Below are 20,675 nucleotides of genomic sequence, written 5' to 3'. Positions count from 1 at the left end.
CTGTATTTTAATGACGAAACTTGTGGACCTACTGTTGTTAAGCACGACTAGACTAAGCATCGTATATCATTTTCTATTTATATACAATCTTTTCGGTTAAATTAGGCCTGTGTGTCATCATACTATACTATTCAAAGTGTATCTATGTTCTTCATTTGGCCTGGATGAGTGGATGAAACTTTGCATAAACATCGTGTAGAGTAGCGGTCCCAAACCTTTTTTGCCCCACGGACTGGTTTATGTCTGACAATAATTTCACGGACCGGCCTTTAATAAAACCAGTACCGGTACCAAAAAAACCAGAAGATTTATTCATAACACACGGAAAAAGACCCAGGAAAACCGAGTTAACACTAAAAACCGATAAAACCATACATTTCACACCTGAGCCGGCGTGGCCCGGGGACCGATGATCTGAAGGACACGTGAAGTTTGGAGATCTGTAGCGATTAACTCTGCAGAAACTTAGTGACCTCTGCACTGTTACACCTCAACATCTGGTGACCCCGCTCTGTGATTTCACATGGCCTACTACTTTTTGGCTGAGTTGTTGAGTTTCATCCCCAGTGGCTTCCACTTTGTTTACAACAGTTGTCTGTGGAATATTTAGTAACGAGGAAATTTCACAATTGGAATCGTTGCACAGGTGGCATCCTATCACGGTACCACGCTGGAATTCACTGAGCTTCTGAGCGACCCGTTCTTTCACAAATGTTTGTTGAAGCAGTCCCAATGCCGAGCTGCTTGGTTTTATCCTGCGGCCACAGAAATGACTGGAACGCCTGAATTCAGTGGTTTGGATGGCTGAGTGAATACTTTTGGCAGTTCCTCGGAGAATGGCACAGTCTGAATTTGGAGTTAAATTGTTGGGATGTCCAATTTTTGAGAAAATTGTGGTTTTTATTTGGCACAAAAACTGCCCACAGTTAAGGTTTTACTAAGGTGATCACAGCAGGCTACTTCTTGGCCTCTTCATTCCCACAGAAGCAGTAAGGTTGAACTTTTCTCAAACACTACTCCTGGATTTTGGCTTGTTTTTTCTTAAATCACTAATAACACAGTGTTACATGTCATGTATTATTCATCCAAAGTTGTTTACACTTATTTTTCAGACCCGCTAAGGACCATAAGATTTTTAATATGTCCTGATACATAAAACCTTAGGAGGATGCATTTTCTTTCTCATGTGGGTAAAACAAAAAAGGTGTGAAAGGTTCCACTCCTAGGGAAGTTAGGGATCATTAAAATAGTCTGTGTGTTTTGGCAGGATGTCCCCCAGCACAAGTTTTGTAGTTGCTTCCTCCCATCAGGGCCAAATTCACAGAGTCAGCTGAGGCAACTGACAAATCAACAAGTCACATGCTAGTACATAACAGGACAAATCAAAAGCCAAACAAGGTCTTTTAATACCATTTCATTCTTTTTAATGGAAATATTTACTAACAACAGTTAAATAATCTTGCCACTCCTACAGAGGTGTGAAGGATCACTGTACAGTAAGCTTTTCACAGTATTTCTTACAATATTTACATCCCCCATCATCATCTCCTTTAGCAGTGGATGAGTACATTTACAAAGTCACATCTGCAAACCAAGCGCTGTGTCCTTTTACACAGCACTCTACCTTTCAAATCAAAGCACTTACAAAAAGTATATGTCAGCATACAAAGAAAAAGAAGTCAGTTTTCTGAACAGTATTTTGTATAATTAAGTTAGTACATTCACGCACACAAACATAGTTAATCTCAAATTAAATGCAATGCAAACTGAAGCTAACTGTTTTGGTATGACTGGACTGCAACAAACTAAGTGTGGAGTGCAGATTTAGAATCAATAATAAACAAACTGATTTTAAAACAACCGTATAAAGTGACGACATTATGACAGTGAACCGTTTCAATGGCCAGCGTGGAACAGCAAATTCAGACAGCCGGTCTCAGCAGTCGACACAAAAACACATGAAATGGATGCATTTGTCTGGAAATGGGGATCAGAGTCAAGTTCATTTTCTGTTTGCTGTCACCTTACCCAGCACCCAGTCTAAAGAGAAAAAGTTGTTGCAGCATTGTGAATACGGATGCAATATTGTGTCAATATCGTGGATCAAATATCAGGTTTCGCTTTCTTGTCACGTTCGTTTTAACACTGGTTGGATGGATTTATCACAGTTGAGATGATGTGTTGACAGCTCAGTTAACGGTGTCTTATCTCACATTAGCCATCTCTGTCTCCACTCCCTGTTTGAGGAAGTGCACTCACAGACTGAGAGCAGTGAAAGACTTGTGCAAATAAATAAAGCCAAACATTTTTTATTTGGTATATTTGTCCGGGCTAGTTTTTTTTTTTTTAATTTGTTCTATTTGGCCACATGAAATCTGATTACTGCATCTTTAATGGGTGATACTACAGCAGTGGGTAAGGTGACCAAAGATCCAAACAGCTGCTAAATAAATGCAAAGATTAGTTGGAATGTGTCTTCAATTCATCTCCCACACACTCAGCGTATAAGATACAATGTTACAGGAACCTAAAATGCCTTCCCTTCAAAAAGCTGTCAGCAGCCTGTATAAGTGTCCTCTGAAGGGAATGGAGATATTCACCCAGTGCTCATGGAGTGCGAATGCCCTCTTTATCCCGGCTGATGTCCTACCTGGGTATTAGAATTGTGTGTTCAAGCAGCAAATTCACCAATTTGGCCTTTGCAAATGCACCAAGCTGATTACTTCACTGTTAGTGGCATAAAATAAGTCTCTTGATAACATTTAAATAATAAAATTCACTAAGTGAAGTAAAAGACTCCTGAATATGTGCCAGTGTATGCATCAATAACTTTTAAACCCAGTGAGTTTTGTACTGTTGCAATCAGTTCTTATTCACACTGAGGAGAAGAGAATTATTTTACCTAAAGTTAAGAACGATTAAAGACTTCAGATATTAACAGCACTCCTCAGAAAATCCCTCTCGGGTTAAATGTTCTGAATGAAAGCCATTAACATGCTTTAGTCCCTCTCTCCTGCAGCTCAGCTGGTGAATTATTAAGCCTTCCAGTTACACGACACCAGCAGTAGAGGACAAAGGTCAGAGCTCCCTCTTTGGTGCCAAGGAGGAGTAATACCCCATGACTTCTTTAGAAAGCTGCCAGTTCTGCTCTGCTTTTAGCCAAGTTTGGCCAACGGTGATGGAAACGAAAGGTTCCACCCCACCAGCTCTACCCTCTAGTTTTGCACTGGGATGCCCTGCAGTGACTGGGATGACCTGCAGTGACTGGGATGACCTGCAGTGACTGGGATGACCTGCAGTGACTGGGATGACCTGCAGTGACTGGGATGTCCTGCAGTGACTGGGATGTCCTGCAGTGACTGGGATGTCACAAAAACACATCCAACTGCTTAGAAGCCTCTGGAAAAACTTAGTTTTTGAACTCTGTAAACATATCATTGATGACTTTATTGTCTGAATAGTTACTAGTTTCAAGTCTTACACTTTCCAATATGTAATTTTTGTACGTTATTATTCTTATTCTTATTATATTAATTATTAACTTATTACTAGTTATTATTGAGTCAGAAGTTAACTACAGTACTGTACGATTTTGCATATGACTGACAAAATCTGTGAGCCACATCTCAGAAAGAACTCGAGGCTTCAAAATGAGACTCTGCTCACCAATGGCTGACATCACAGTGCATTACATCACATTACATCCATCTTTTCTATACAGTCTATGTTTCACATTACACTCAATCTGTCTGGCCTTTTGAAAAAGGTGACAGGCTTGAACAGATACATTCCTGCTTAGTTAGGTGTTCAGTCAAAAGTTAAGCTGAAAAAAAATTATTTAATAACAAACAGACAAGCTAGATTTCAAAGAAGCCTGCTTTCTAAGCTGTGAGTACTTTTGTGCATTAATGATTTCTTCGTCTTTCAGAGTCAGATCTTTTTCCCAGGAAAACAGTAGCTGATCTCGTGACAGACACCCCCCCCAGCTAACCCACGCCAGATTCTTTTTGAAAGCTCCACTTGATTTGACCCCAGATAAAACTTATGCAATATGTAATTATGTAAGAAGTTTTGACACTAAATCTGAGATGAATAGAGTGGATTACAGCATGGGACTGAGACTGGGCTATGATTTCAGGACGGTTTGAAAAACAGATGCATAAACCTCCGCAGAGTAAAGGGAGAAGCAACCAAAGACCAAAACTGGGAACTGGTGACCGATCAAAGATGAAAGGGTATAAAGGGAGAGGAGGACATGGCACAGGGAGGATGACAGAGGTGGTGACTTTCCAAAATGTCTGGAAACCTTAAATGGAAAATTTAACAGAGCGATGCGCTGTAACCATAAAAGTCAAAAAGGTGGAAATAATGCTCAAGGACAGGAACACACACAGAGGTCTCGTCTTTGTAGCCATCCCCTCCACCTCCTTCAGTACCACTTTCCAAAGAGTTGTTAACCTGAGATGTTAAATACAAATAAATAAATGCACATTTAGCTTTCCATTTGCTGTTCCAAACACGTGGCGTTTGGCATGAAACACCAACTAACACGCAGACAAGTCTTACAATTCTAGCAGCATAAGCAGCAGCAGTTTGCTGTGAATAAGTGGAAGATGTGGTGAAAGAAGCTGAAAGTGCTTCAACAGGAAAAACAGGGGGCACAGGAAAGGACACCCCGAGGAAAGCTCAGTGCAGAAAGCTACGGGCACTTAGCACCAAAGGTGATGGAAAAAAAAACGAGAAAAGGTCACAATGTGTTAAAATATGTAGAGACAGAGGAAGGAACACACACAAGACACAAACATACAATGGGACTAACACCAGGCTGCACCTGTAGTCAGTTTCAGAAAACAAACCATCGTCCTGACACTCTTCAACCCTCTCCTTCCTCTTGTGACATCATTACCAGCGTTGTGGAACATTTTGGTGTCCTATCCCAAACACAGACCTCTCTACGCCTGGTTCAGCTGCTCTAAGAGGAAAAGCGTGACGCTTTTTCAACATATATTACAAACGCAGACGAATGCACTTGCACACATACACACATGAAAGTTTTGTCATTCTCGGGCTACAGCGGTGACGTACGTGGAGCTAAAGTTTGGGGGAATCAAAGAGTAATTGCGCTTGTTGCAGGAAAAGGATGCCAGGCTGACCGAGGAGTGGTCCATCAACAGCTGGCTCACAGAAGCGTCTTCATGGGAGAGGAAGTCCCAGCATTTAACCTTCAAACACACCTCCTTCTGGGCTCCTCTCCTCGTCCTTCTGGCTTCCGTCGCTTCCTCTCACTCTGGGATCTGCAGGGCCATCACTGCAGGTTTAGTCTTGAAGTACTGGTTGAAACGTAGCACGGCGTACCTGCAGACGGAGAGACAGAAAAGACTGATTTTTGACTTTGTCGCTTGCACAGAGATGTCTCTTCTCTAAGATTTCTTCTTGGAATGTTACAAATGTGTTCTTTAGATAAGATAAAAAAAGTTTGTGGACACAATTTTTGGCAGATTGGTGAACCTTTGCCACATTCCCAAACACATTCAACCATGACTTGCTTAACTCATCTGCACGGATGTGGTGGTGTGTGCGTCTCTGTGTATGTGTGCGTGTACAGTCATGATGCTTAGTGCTAACCTCTTCACACACGCACACTTACCCCAGGAAGTCAAAATCGATGGAGGAGTATTTGGCTTGGATGAGAGCCCAGAAACCCCAAAAGAAGTGAGAAGCCTTGAGAGAAAACAAATGAGATATCAGATGTGTACCATGAAACAGCAGGGTTGAGCTTGCAAGAGATACTGTGTGCATCTGTCAACATCTGTCTCACCAGAGCAAACTTGTTGACCTGAACGTAGAGCGTCTCTAGCTCTCGCTGGCTGACCTCCTCTGTGTTCTTGGTGAAGAGTTTGTAAGCCTGCAGATACACCTTGAGCCACTCCATTTGCATCTCCCGACTAGGATAGAGTCCATAGTTCGGCTCAGTCATGCCTGAACAAACACATGGACGTGCAGTTGAAGGATAAGCTGTGCACCACCAACACATAACTAACTCATGTAAATCACACTGTGCTTTTGCTGACCTGCAAATTCATTGAAGTGGTTGCCAATGTCAAAGGCCTGGTAGTTGTAGCTGGAGTACTCATAGTCGATGAAGCGCACATGACCTTAAGGAGACCAGAGAAAGGAAAACACGTATGTTACATTATTATGCACGTGGTCATTTACAGCAAAGCTGAAGGGAAGCAATATGAAGCACTCTTCAGGTACTGCTGCCACATGCAGTGCACGGTCACATGACAGACAAAGTCAGAGACAGTTAAAAAGCCTGCTAGCTGTGCTGCCTCTTCACTCAAGTGCTACTGACTGAACCTGAAGAGCATCTTTACATGGAACCGCTGTGTGCTTCAGTTAATCTTCCTTTGTTGGGGCAGGGATTGTTTTTGATGGTCATCTTGAGACAGCAGGAAGTAGAGGGATTATGTGACTATTAGACGCACTGGAGGGACTTGTTGGTCAAACTGTACACCAGTCATCTACACCTGGATGACCGGAACAAGAGCCAGTGAACAACGCCTTTGCAACATTCGTGGAAATTTACATGAATGCACTGAAAAACTGCAAATCTTTGATCTTTGTCTATAGTAACAACAGTCTGTCGTTACTATAGACAAGGAGCAGATATACAAAGACCAGATAGACAGACTTAGCTGGGCAAATTAGCATGAATCCACAAAAACTGAATAATGCTTGTGGCTAGGGCAGGGCGATATGGCCAAAAATATTTATCACGATATATATTTGAAAATTTGTGATAACGATATAACTGACGATATAATTGATGCGAGACAAAATACAACTCCACAACATTACTAGCGCAAAAAGACAACCTTCCATTTATTTTCACTTAAACAAGAAGCTGGTTTTTATGTACATTAAAGCTTTATAAAAATGTAACAGTGCAAATGCAAATTCCTTGCTGAAAGTTTAACCAAAAGGCATTTCCAGTAGAAATGGGCTGACATATCCTGAGCATAACCATGTATAATATCCACTGAAGTTAAAAAGAGGTGCTTTGCAACATTAAACTGCAGTGTGCAGTACGTATTTTTCGGACCATAAGGTGCACGGGATTATAAGGCACATTAAGCGAAACAAAGCAGTCAGATAAATCAAACTTTATTAAACTCATTCTTCTTGCTTCCTCCACTTCTGTACCATTGATTCATTAATGTTGAATTCTCTGGTAGCTGCTCTATTCCCATGTTGTTGCAGTATATTAATGACTAACCTCGTATTGTGGATGGATTATCTCAGTTGTTCTCCTGACTGAAGTTTGGTCCGTTTACAGCATCCTGCCATGCGATTGCATTTGTCTCTAACCATGAGGAACCTTCACGTTAACTTTTATAAGTGGAAAAGTGTTAGTGTTGGTCCTCCAGCTTCCCTGTTTATGTTATGCTAACATAGCTGTGTCGCTAGCGATCACGTAGCACATCATTATATACCAGCTAGCCCAACTTCAGTAAATCTCTCAGTCAGAACATGCTATATCATGCTTAGGTAACTAGCGAAACTAGCGAGCTAACTTCCGCTAGCTTCCTGCTAACTTCTAACTCTGTTAAATGTAATACATTTTGTTTTCATGGATGCCTGGAAGTTAAACTTCATAGTTACACCTGGTAAAGCAGCAATGCTGATCGTTTTATTAAAGATGAAAGAATTTAGACAGTTTTTAACTCTCAGTGCAGTGTTCGTTTGACCTGAAGAATACGGATACCAGATACCAGATACCCAGCCCTACTTGTGGCTCCAGAGGTGATTTAGTAACAATATGTATGACAGTAAATGCTGCCACCAATAACTTACTAACAACATATGCACAGCTTGTTGCTTATAATCTAAGCAAAGGTTTTTTTATTTCTCGAACTGATGGGGACGGAGCAGGGAGTAGTCCTTTATATGAATCCTGAGCTGAGTCTTTACATAAAGTCTGTTTTATTACAAGCAGTTGCACTATATAAACCCAAAATATATATCAGCAGACCTGACCAAGCAGCATTTTGGAAGATCCTGATGAATGGAGTGTTAATGAAACCACTGCAACTGGTGCACAAGCATAACTACACACATCACGCTCATTCATTTTTTTTCCTGTTTTGCTTCTTGTTTCACGCTGCATGTGTTTCTTGATCCTACAATAGAGAACTTTTTGAATTGTAGTACAAGAGGTGCTGTTGCAAATAGGGCTGGGCCATATTATACCGTTCACGGTAATACCGACATAATGTTAGGCAACGATAGGAAAATGAAATATCGCGGTAGAATATGAGTAAAACGCGCATGCGCAGTGCCTTTGTTTTCATACGCACATGGCCGATTGTTGAGTGAAACAGATGAACCAGAATTGGTTTGTAAAAATGGTGCAACTTCAGTGATGTGGAACTGGTTTGGTGTTTGTCCGTCAGATACACGACGAAGCACATTTTTTTGCAGAACATGCAAGCGGCCGTCGTTATTGTCGTATTTGTCGGGCTAAGATGCTCTTAAATCTGGGAGTAATCTGGGTCCTAAACTCCATATTCTTCAGGTCAAACAAACACTGCAGCATCACTGAGAGTTAAAAACTGTCTAAATTCTTTCATCTTTAATAAAACGATCAGCATTGCTGCTTTACCAGGTGTAACTATGAAGTTTAACTTCCAGGCATCCATGAAAACAAAATTTATTACATTTAACGGAGTTAGAAGTTAGCAGGAAGCTAGCGGAAGTTAGCTCGCTAGTTTCGCTAGTTACCTAAGCATGATATAGCATGTTCTGACTGAGATTTCTAGAAAAATTCAAACGTACAGCTCTGCTATCACTTCCAACATAAATGAAGACAGGAAACTAAACAGCACTGACGTTTGTAGGGTTACTGAAGTTGGGCTAGTTGGTATATAATGATGTGCTACGTGATCGCTAGCGACACAGCTATGTTAGCATAACATAAACAGTGAAGCTGGAGGACCAACACTAACACTTTTCCACTTATAAAAGTTAACGTGAAGGTTCCTGATGGTTAGAGACAAATGCAATCGCATGGCAGGATGCTGTAAACGGACCAAACTTCAGTCAGGAGAACAACTGAGATAATCCATCCACAATACGAGGTTAGTCATTAATATACTGCAACAACATGGGAATAGAACAGCTGCCAGAGAATTCAACATTAATGAATCAATGGTACAGAAGTGGAGGAAGCAAGAAGAATGAGTTGAATAAAGTTTGATTTATCTGACTGCTTTGTTTCGCTTAATGTGCCTTATAATCCCGTGCACCTTACGGTCCGAAAAATGCGTGCTGCACACTGCAGTTTAATGTTGCAAAGCACCTCTTTTTAACTTCAGTGGATATTATACATGGTTATGCTCAGGATATGTCAGCCCATTTCTACTGGAAATGCCTTTTGGTTAAACTTTCAGCAAGGAATTTGCATTTGCACTGTTACATTTTTATAAAGCTTTAATGTACATAAAAACCAGCTTCTTGTTTAAGTGAAAATAAATGGAAGGTTGTCTTTTTGCGCTAGTAATGTTGTGGAGTTGTATTTTGTCTCGCATCAATTATATTGTCAGTTATATCGTTATCGCAAATTTTCAAATATATATCGTGATAAATATTTTTGGCCATATCGCCCTGCTCTAGTTGCAAAGATCATGTTTCTGTTTTCCTTAAAACCTAGTAACCGCCAGATAAATCCTAGTTATTGGGAATGCTAACATTACGGCTGAATTAATTTGCTAACAGGCAAATGCTTTTCCCCCCAGAAACCAAACTAACATATAATATTTGTTTATGGGTGTTTCTTCTTCATTTGTAGAGCACACAAATCCTTTTTTCCGGTCATTGATGGTTATCAGCATGCTGCACTGTGCATCATGGCTAATGCTAACTAGTCAGCTATTGTGGATTCAAGCTAATTTGTCCAGCTGTTTGCATTAGCCAAGCTGTGGTACAAAATATTAGAATTCTTAGTATTTTGTACCACAGCTTGGCGAACACATGTGACAACTATCTGTCTGTTTTGAAACTCCTCAAAGCCCAAGGCCATTTCTATAAATGTTAGCACAGACTGCCTAAAGAATAAAAGGAAACAACTGTAAAAGTCAGCATATGATATTAGAGAGCTGTATGTGTGCATGCTGGTTGTTATAGATGCACAAACAGAAAGTTATACTAAAAGGGAAATATTATGCAAATAAAGCATTACTTTAGTAACTCCCAACCTTTACATGTTAACACCAAAAGATGTTTTTGTGCTGGTGCAGGCAGTTAGTATAACATGCCTCACTTCTAGTGACCCAGCTGTCAATGATCCACTGGAATGGGGGCAGTGTGGGGAGTGAAGTTAGAAGTGCTGCTGCTCATTCTGGTTGTAAAATAGAATCACAGCCGTGAGACGAGAAGCTCAGATTAAGGCTCAGACACTTACCCTCTTTGCTGTTGTGGATGATGTTCTTGCAGAGCAGGTCATTGTGACAGAGCACCACAGGTGAGCCCAGTGTGGAAAGATGTTCCTTCATCCAAACCATCTCCTGCTCCAGCACCACCTTGCTGGGAACTTCCTGCTGTATTCTGGACAGGGAAGGAAATGGAGAGAAGGTCAGTGTAGTCGCGCACATTGTTGTGACAACCATTCAGAATAGCTGCACGCACAACACTGTGTCCACCTGTTAAGTAAGTATCACAGGAATACTTTCACTGGCCGTTTTTCACCTAAATAAAACACCTTTCATTATTTTGGTATCATGCCACGTGGGAACATATGTGAAATGAAAACAACTGAGTGCGACATGCACAGGCAGCACACACAAGCTCAGTGGGGCTCTGGCCTGCTGACTCCTGGGAACACAGTTGCAGAGAAACAAGTTCTCAGTGGACCCTCCTGTTGCTGGAGTCACTGTTATTATGGCTACATTACACCTCATTTCCTGAGTTTTCAGACCTGACTACCAACATCTGATCTGCGATTTATTCCACACTGTACTTGAAATAATAACCTGGAGACCGCTGGAAGCACTGTGAGAATCATGTTCTTTGATTTCTCCAGTGCCTTCAACACCATTCTTCCCTCGGTTCTAAAGGACAAGCTGGTGAACTCTGGAGTGGACCATCACCTCACTACCTGGATCCTGGACTACCTCACCGACCGACCACAGTATGTGAGGACTCAGGGCTTTGTGTCGGACAGGGTCGTCTGCAGTACGGGGGCCCCACAGGGAACGGTTCTGGCTCCGTTCCTCTTCACCATCTACACTGCAGACTTCTCCCACAATTCCACCCAGTGCTTCCTGCAGAAGTTCTCTGATGACTCTGCAATAGTCGGCCTCATCACTGATGGGGACGACAAGGAGTACAGAGGTCTGACCCAAGACTTTGTGGACTGGTGCCAGCTGAACTACCTCCAGATCAACGCCAGTAAAACCAAGGAACTGGTGGTAGACTTCCGCAGGCACAAGCATTCTCCACTGCAACCACTGAACATCCAAGGTATGGACATTGAGGCTGTGGACAGCTACAGGTACCTTGGTGTTCATCTGAACAACAGACTGGACTGGACTCATAACTCAGACGCCCTCTACAGGAAAGGGCAGAGCAGGCTGTACCTGCTGCGGAGACTCAGGTCGTTTGGAGTGGAGGGCCCACTCCTGAAGACCTTCTATGACTCTGTTGTGGCTTCTGCTATCTTTTATGGCGTGGTCTGCTGGGGCGGCAGCATCTCTGCTGGGGACAGGAAGAGACTGAACAGGGTGATCCGAAGGGCCAGCTCTGTTCTAGGATGCCCTCTGGACCCAGTGGAGGTGGTGAGTGACAGGAGAACGGCGGCTAAGCTGTCATCCCTGATGGACAACATCTCCCACCCCATGCAGCAGACTGTGACAGCACTGAGCAGCTCCTTCAGTGGGAGACTGCGGCACCCACGGTGTGGGACGGAGAGATTTCGCAGGTCTTTCCTCCCCACTGCTGTCAGACTCCACAACAAAGACTTTAACTGAACAAACACACACATCCACACATGTGCAATAACACTAAGTGCAATAATCCTTTCTGTCATCGTTGTATTTTTACTCAGTTGTATATAGTATTTGTATTTGTATTCTATTCTTATCTTATTGTATATTTATTTTATTTTATTCTACTGTATATAGTATTTTATTTTATTCTATTCTGTACAGTTGTGTACTGTATTTATTCTTATTGTATTCTAATTTTTGCCTCATAACTTTTGCACTGTCCACTTCCTGCTGTGACAAAACAAATTTCCCACGTGTGGGACTAATAAAGGTTATCTTATCTTATCTTATAAACATTCATGCATATCCTGCACCAGTATTTATATAAATCTTTGCTCTTCTCATCTGTGTGCACATGACACAAACCTACTGAGGCTTCACGCATCACGAAGGGTTCAGCCCAGCTAAGATTGTGTAGTCTGATCTGATGGTAGTCCAAAGGTGGTCTTACTAGATAGCAGAGAAAGAGCTAAGGTAGTCTCATCCAAGCAAAAGCTAAGAGTGCTGAGTAGAAACCCCTTTGTTAAATGTAATGGGCTTATGTGGATTACTCCAGTATCAATCTGAAGACAATCTGAGCTCAGAGAAAACGAGTGTGCACACAGGATGCACCCTCTCCTCTCAGATTTCCATCTAGCTAGCTCTCTCTCTGACACTCACTCAAACTTAACTCATCTAACATGTCATCCACAAAGGAAATGTTACTGAAATGATTCTGATTTAGACTAAATGCTACAAATAACACCGGCCTATTAAAATGAAGCGCAACATGAGGGCTTCTCAGATAGCAGTGTGCAACAAGTGTCTGCTGTCCAGGACCAGGGACTCTAGCTGTCTGTGTTACCAAGGACGGGATAAAGTGATCTGATAGACCGGGCTAAGCAAACATCTGCTGGCCCACTGAATGCCAAACACTCCCTAATCCAGTCTGCTATTATTGTTACAGTTATATAAGCCACATGCTGGACTTAATCTAACAGGGAAGAGAACAAAGATATTAGCTGGGACTGGGCAGCTGGCCAGGTTATAAAATGGTATACTTTATCTGCTCCACATGTCTCTGCCATGCTATCCTCCTTATTATATAGAGATGAATTTACATTTTCATTAAACACACTTCTAGGTAAGGCTGGGAAATTACATCTCTATTACATCTCATCTTTTGGCTGACAAATATCTTGGTGTTTTCTATGCTGCAAGCCAAGTGTTCAGTTTTATGCTAAAGCTACAAGTCAACGATATTTTACTCATATAAAACACAAAGATAAGATTAAAAAGTTTACTGTCTCCATGCTGCTTTGACATATTTCAGTAGAAATATAAAGCTTGCTCCATTGTTGTAATGAGCTAATTAGCATAGCAATAACATTATTGTGTCATTGGTTAATTCTGCCCGGCGTCTGACCTTAGCACATGTTTACTTCTCTCTACAGACTTGATTTGGGCTATATCCCATATGCTGTCAAATCATGCGACTTTGCAGTATGTGTGCTTGCAAAGGAACAGGAGACCTTGTATTTGCAGCAGAGCACCTAACTCTCTTCTACTGAGACTAGCTAAGGTGTATTGCTTATTTAGTCCTACGTGCTTTTTAAACAAACCTGGAAAAAAAAAAAGAGAACTTGAGTCAGTGCCGAGTATTTCAGCTGCGTGACAGTCTTAATTGCTAACGCATTCTCAAATGGACAGTGCTGTGCCAACAGGAACATTTGTTAGCCTTCAAACCCAGAAATAATGTTAAAGTTTATATTTGGACATCAATACATGAACCGCACAGGATACAGTCGTACGCTTTTTGCAGTTATCTCTGTCATTTTTTATGCAAAGAAAGCCCAACTACCCCACTGCTTCATCACGGAGAACTTGCAGAATATTTCAGGCTCTATGCAAACAGCTTATGTTCTCATTTAACAGGAAACTCATGCTGGGCTTTATGGACTATTTGCATCATTATCACGGTGATAATGATAACCTTAACTTTGAGCTTTGAAAGTAAATAAGCAGGAGCTCACCTGATGTTGGAGGCTTGCTCTGTGAATTCTGTGGCTACAAGTGAGAAATATTTCCGCATCTTGATCCAGAGGTTGGGTTTGGGGATGCAGCCGTTGTGTGCATGGATGGCGTGGATACGAGCCATTTCCCTGGCTATCAGCCTAAGCGGAGACAGACAGAACAAGGTTACAGTCGTGGCAAGATTTCAACTACAGACCATTAGTATCTAGTTGTAAAGAATCCCCACAGTACAGTGGCAGAGTGTCCTACTTCATTTATCTACAAGGACAAATTTTGGTTACAGAGTTCCTGGAGATAGTTGAATTAAAACAAGAAAATACATAATGTCCACTACACAGAGCTGACGTCCACAATGGGAAGACTGTTTCACAGTCAAAACATTGTGTTACCAGATAAAGCATTCCCTCTAAATGTTGCGTTTCAGCTCAGAACCTTGTGGAATTGTCCGTTTTCTTCATTATACAGTTCTTTTTTTGTGTGTCCTGTGCATTTCTCCATGTGTCTAATCTTTGTTGTATGAGGCAGAAAAGCACTGATGTTAAAATTTTCACCATCTTTGAGTAAACTCAAAAAACCCATTCAAACATTGCTGTGACAAATTCACACCTGAGCAGAGTAGGATCTCTGACATCCTGCGTTCCAAGTGCATCTCCCTGCATGAACTCATAGCAGATGCCATTTAGAAAGGTGCAGTAGAGGCGAGGAGCACAACCATTAGCATGCAGCACCTAGGAGACACAAAAAGATGACAATGAGGTAGGAGCAAACAACTGCTTACGTTAATTAATTTAGGACTCTGCAACGCGGCAACACTACCTGAAAGCTCTTAAGCTCATTGTCTCGGTCCACAATCAGCTCTGTTTTGTTTCCATATACTCGGACCAGGACTACGTCATTTGGACTGTCGTCCACGTAGCAGCCCACTAGCTTGTTGGTGGTTCCATCGGTGAAGAGCTGGAAAAAGATGAAACCACATCTCGTCTCAAACAGAGCCTCTGATTGTACAGCGCCATGGTGCTTCAGGACTGTTTTCCTGAAAGCTATTAGTTACCTCTAAGTCAACATCAACCCTGAAGACACCATACAGCTTTGACCTACATGAGATGAATATGTCAGAACGCCTCCGCAGGGTTCACAGAAGACTTGAGCTAAATGTTGAAGTGGTTTTTAAGTCATCTTACTAAGATTTTGTTTGAATAATAGTTGTACAAGAACATGAGAACAGGGCATGGTCAGTCTGTGTTAGCAAGAGCAGTGTATGGACAGTGACATGGAGAGGGATATTACAGTAGGGCATAAAACTCATCAAAAATGAATGCACACTACAGAGTGTAGTGGTTCAACAGCCCTCTGCAGCGGTCTACACAGATACAGTCCTCAGATAGAGTCATCTGCCACCATGTTCTCGACAAGTGGTTGAGTGTTTGTGTGGCATCCACCAAGCCCACTTGTCCCCTTACGCTGATGACGATGATGACATACCAACATTATACTGAGTTACTCCCTTTAGCCTAAGAGGAAACATTTTTATCTTGATCATATCATCCTGGACGGTACGGTGGTGCAGTAGTTACAACTGTCACGTCACAGCAAGAAGGTCCAGGGTTCAAATCCATCAACTGTGTGGACCTTGCATATTCTGCTAGTGCCTGCGTGGGTGCTCCCCATGTATTCTGATTTCCTCCCACAGTCCAAAGGTTAACTGGTGATGTTCTCTATCTGGCTACAGGATGTTTTTTAAGCTTGTAATGTACACCCAGTATTTGTTTCATATCGGCTCACGTTCACATTGTAAACGAACTGTAAATGAACCTCTCTGGAGTTCGTTTGGACTTTGGACTGTTGGTTCTTGGTGTGGTTGTTTTGGTCCACATGTGAGTGCAGTTACTATGTTCACATCCACACAAACAAACCGCACCAGTTGGGAAAACGAACCAGAGTTCAATTAAAACGGACTAAACAGCGTAGGTGTAAAAACACCCTGAGTGTTCCTTCATATCACTGGTGAAGACTTCTTGCACGTCGCCTGATCAGTCTTAAAGAGTGATGCTGTCAACAAGCTGAGTCAAATGCTTTTTCTAAAATGAAAAGTTAGCAAAAAGCCTTGTGTGTTTGAAACTTGGCCTTAAAAAACAAAAAAATCGGAGTGACAGCGTGGCTCCAGTGGACAGTGGTGGGCCGGTCCGTCCCGCTGCAGCGGACACAATAACAACATACACACTGCCTGCATCTCCCCCCAAGGACCAGACGCTCACTCACGCATATCTGGCATTCCACACGTGGCTCACCACAAAGATGGGCGACAGACATCCCTGTTATGACTATTCATACACAAGCATACACGCCTTTGCCAAAACGTGACTGATCCCTTCTGCCCGCCACACAATACGCTGCTAAGACCTACGATCAATACATCGACAGACAGCGATAAGCTTGGACCCAGACAGAGGTAAACATTCTGCCATATACTGCTTGCATGGGACATTGATGGTGGCATCCCCCCCTCAACCACCCCACTACCAATAACCAGCTCCCTGTAGGGTGACCTCACTGTACAGGCTGGAACAGGTTTCCTTTGATTGACGTGAATCTTTGAGTCTTCGTTATGTGAAACTTGTAAGAGGAGACCATTTCTCTGTCGCTGCAGGCACTCTGCCATTTTCAGGAAGTGTGTGGATGTTTGGCAATAGACAATAAAAATCTCCCTGTCCAGGTGGCAGGGCCGGTCAGGTCTTCCTGTTAGCAGTGCAGGTGTATAAATCTACTGTCAGAGTGGTAGTCGTTGAGAGAAGTTTTGCCAGTCTGGCCTGGAAAAGTTGAGATAAACACGGTCACATCCTCAGCTGCAGGTGGCTGTTGTGCAAGGCCCAGGGAGAGGAGTAACCAGGATGTAAATACAGGGCTGAAGCAGCTGGGCTTAGACTGTGCCACTGAGGACTTAACAGTTCTGTAGCGCTCACTGCTCCAAAAACTTTGACCCAGCTATGACACAACAGTTACTAGATCCTTTTACCTGGAATCAATTATGCATTTTTCTTTCCCTGATGAGTCAAGTCTCTGTGGATTACCTAACACCACCACACTTCTAGGGAAATCTTTTAAAAAAAAGACTTCTTGGAACCACATCTGCCACCAACTGTTATTATATTACAATGAATAAAGGTGCTGATACGCACCATTGTCTACATACCCAATGGTACAATATGTCATGACGTTGTTATAGGGGTGGATGTTTAGCTCGTGGCCTATATTATTAAAGCACATTGTTATTATCGTCCCACATCAAAGTATAAGCAAAAGCACAAACCTGAGGTAGGCCTATGACGATGAATTCCATATAAGAGTTTCCTTCAACTTTGTAAATCAACATCAAGGCTTTACTTCCAACCTTTTAACTTTGCATTAAACCGGGGATTAATTTGCAAATATTAGATATAGATTTTAATCCCACAGTAGGGAAATTCACTTGTTACAGGAGCATGAGGGTCCGAAAAAAAGGGAATTATAGATGTATTCAAAAACAATAAAAATAAACAAATAAGGTACTAAAAAAAAAAAAAAAAAAGTTAAACCTGCTAAAAATTAAGATCAATACAATTCATACAATTTTTCTCCTGTTGACTCTCAGGCCTGATCACTCCATCAAGACAAAATGATTTCCACTGTTTAAAAATTCATGACAACTACTCAATAAAAGTTCAGCTTTAACATAACGAATGAATAAATCGTCCAGTATCTGATAATGGGATGCAGGGGCACCAGGCTAAGCAGGGAGCCCAGATCTCCCTCTCACCAACCAGCGAGCCCTCCAGTTTATCCGGGGACTTATTGGGGTGTTTCCAGGCCAGCCGAGAGACAGAATCTCTCCAGCGTGTCCTTGGTCTGCCCCATGCCTCCTCCAGGTAGGACGTACCCAACTGAAACACCTTACCCAGAAGGCAATACCTCAACTGACTCCTTTCGATGTGGAGGAACAGCGGCTCTGCTCTGAACCCCTCCCAAATGACTCAATTCCTCTTCCTATGCTAATGGAGAGCTTATCTACAGTTCGGAGAAAGCTCATTTGCAAAGCATGCATCTGCGATCTCATTCTGCCTGGTTCTGCCGGAGGTTTCTTCCTGTTAAAAGGGAGTTTTTCCTTCCCACTGTTGCCAAAGTGCTTCCTCATAGGGGGTCATATGATTGTTGGGTTTTTCTCTGTATCTATGAAGCGCCTTGAGGCGACTTATGTTGTGATTTGGCGCTATATAAATAAAATTGAATTGAATTCTTTCCCCTTTAAAAGAACCAACAATGTCCTGTCTGCCTGCATCTGAATTTGTATTCTCAGATGGCTGGCATCACCATCAGCCCACATACCATAACAGTAGATGGCTTTTGTATGGATAAAAGGATAAAAGTTTTCAAACTACCACATGTAAATCTTACGGTTTGCTGACTTAGACTTTTACAGTGCAGGGTCACTAAAATTCCAGTAGTAATAATTTGTGACATTAATGTTATGACATAACAGTAAAGTATTTTTCCATTGTCAGGTAAATCATTTTTACAGTTTAAATGAGCTGCCACTAACAGCCTGGGCTGCTGGTGAGAAGCAATGATTGGTGGGATTTGACCTGTAAGGCAGGGTTGGCAGAGGTGTGCTCACGTGTTGGTGCCCGATCTACAGCAGCTATAAATAAATGCTGATTAGCACATCTAGTAGCACAGTAACTATTACGCTAAATTAAACTCAAAGTTCAAATGATTGCTGGAGGGCAAGCAGTACTGTTTTTGCCATTCAGGTGGGCGTGTCCCAGTAATCTGACATCACCTGAAAGCTAGAGAGACATGTTGGCTTGCTAATGCCCATCAGTGATAAGATACATATGACTGGGGCTGATGTTTAATCTCTGCTTTTGTAGCTGAGGAAATGTTCAAAGAGACGAAAGACTTTAAAACACTTGGAAAAAAAAGTTTTTTATTTTACTTGTATAAAATGGGAACAACAACAATATTATCCGGAGACTCAGCCTATTTGCTATATCCTCTGTAGTGGACATAGTAAAACTGGAAGATGTTTTTTCCCAACGGTTCTTTGTTTATTAAAAAAAAAAACACACACACACACACACACACACACACACACACACACACATACACTTCTTTAGTACTATTTTTTAAGAAAACATTTAAACGGTTTAAAAGAAGAGACTGTATATCTTGGCCTCCAACATGTACACTCCATTGAAGTCCAAAATCTAGTGTGTCTAATATCATTAGGATTCACACACATGTATTTGGGAAGAAACGAGACAACAATCAGCTGCAGGCTATAATGAACACAAAGCTCAGGGACCTGCTGTAACACAGTCTGTCCCTTTGAACTAGTAATTATTACCAATCACCGTGTTCCTCTATCAAACTGACCATCGCGCCACCATCAGCTGTCCTCCAACACCAAGATGACAGCGCGACTTATACCAGCTTTCACACCGTCTTTAAGTGCCCTACGCGATGTGCACTTTGGGCATACACTACAGATAAGAAGCGTACCAAGCTTTGGGACATCCTGGTGCAAGTTTGCTAATTAATTAGAACACCTTGATAGCTACGGTAACCTATAAATGTAAATTTTCTCTAAAGCAAAACCAATTTAAACTTCTTAGTTGGTAAAGAAAATAGAAATAGTCAACTATAGGCGGTGCAATAAAATTAATTCAGCTAGGCGACATGTCAGGTTGCCACGACCCTCCTACTAGCTTGCCGGTGATGCTGCAAAGCTGTCAATCCTTTCCTAGCCTAGCATAATCAGTACAGCTAGCTTTGCGGCTAACGTTACCTTGGTCTTGACGTCGCTCGAGTCCCACGCCGGTCTCAGCTCTTTAATGAGCTTCATCGCTCCCTCCGTTACGTTGCGCTCGTCCACGAAAACTGGGATTTTTCTAATTACCGGCGAGCCCACGGGTACATGTATTTGCGTCTCCATCCTGCAGCAATTTCTCTGAAACGTTAATTTCCAAGCCCTTGGCGTAAATTTCTAAAAAAAAAATTGCACCATACGAGTGCCGCTTGGTTTAGAAGTAAGTGTTGGTGTGGTTTTTGTGAGTGACCTAAGACTGGCTCAAGAGATTTAACACGCTGCTGTAACGTTGAGTTGAAAGCGGTACAGATGTACGATGAAACTGCCGGGTACTGATGGTCGTCGCCGGTTTTCTTAGGAGGAGTCAGCCAACTGTACCATTTCCTCCTAATTGGCTCCGCCCGCCCGGGATCATCCGATTGTACCGCCGGTTGAGACGCACTGCATTCGAGCACGCCCATTACTTCCGAAGATGCCCGAGCAGTGCCGGGTTCAGCCGAATGATAGCTGATAAAATGGAAAAATGAATTTTGAAAGTGAAGCCTGGGATTAGTGATGGGACGCGCTGCGCCGTCGAGAAATCCAGGAAGGCTTTTATCAAGCGCGTGCCGAGGCTTGCTTCTTTAAGGGCGAGTGACGTCACTAATGACGTCTGAAGCCTCGCTGTTTTAGCAGGTGGTTCGAGCGTTGGTGTGATTTATGATTTATAGATATTTAGTCTTCCTTTTGGAGTTTCACATCTGACATAGACGCGCTTGTTATCATGGAGCATGCTA

General features: G+C 42.2%; 1 protein-coding gene across 1 annotated transcript; it reads right to left on the bottom strand.

The window, feature by feature from the left end:
* Positions 1 to 1,401: 1,401 nt before the first annotated feature.
* Positions 1,402 to 20,349, bottom strand: etnk2 (ethanolamine kinase 2). Its single transcript, XM_004559901.5, has 9 exons — positions 19,879 to 20,349; positions 14,874 to 15,011; positions 14,664 to 14,785; positions 14,057 to 14,197; positions 10,463 to 10,605; positions 6,072 to 6,155; positions 5,819 to 5,979; positions 5,648 to 5,721; positions 1,402 to 5,355 (listed from the first exon to the last, which is right to left on the bottom strand). Exons 1-9 carry the CDS (start codon positions 20,023 to 20,025, stop codon positions 5,283 to 5,285), a joined length of 1,083 nt encoding a protein of 360 aa, XP_004559958.1. The 5' UTR covers positions 20,026 to 20,349; the 3' UTR covers positions 1,402 to 5,282.
* Between the last annotated feature and the right edge of the window lie 326 nt (positions 20,350 to 20,675).

The sequence above is a fragment of the Maylandia zebra genome, linkage group LG5, assembly GCF_041146795.1.
Source record: "Maylandia zebra isolate NMK-2024a linkage group LG5, Mzebra_GT3a, whole genome shotgun sequence".
NCBI classification, from domain to species: Eukaryota; Metazoa; Chordata; class Actinopteri; order Cichliformes; family Cichlidae; genus Maylandia; species Maylandia zebra.
This window is presented reverse-complemented; position numbering and strand designations above follow the sequence as displayed.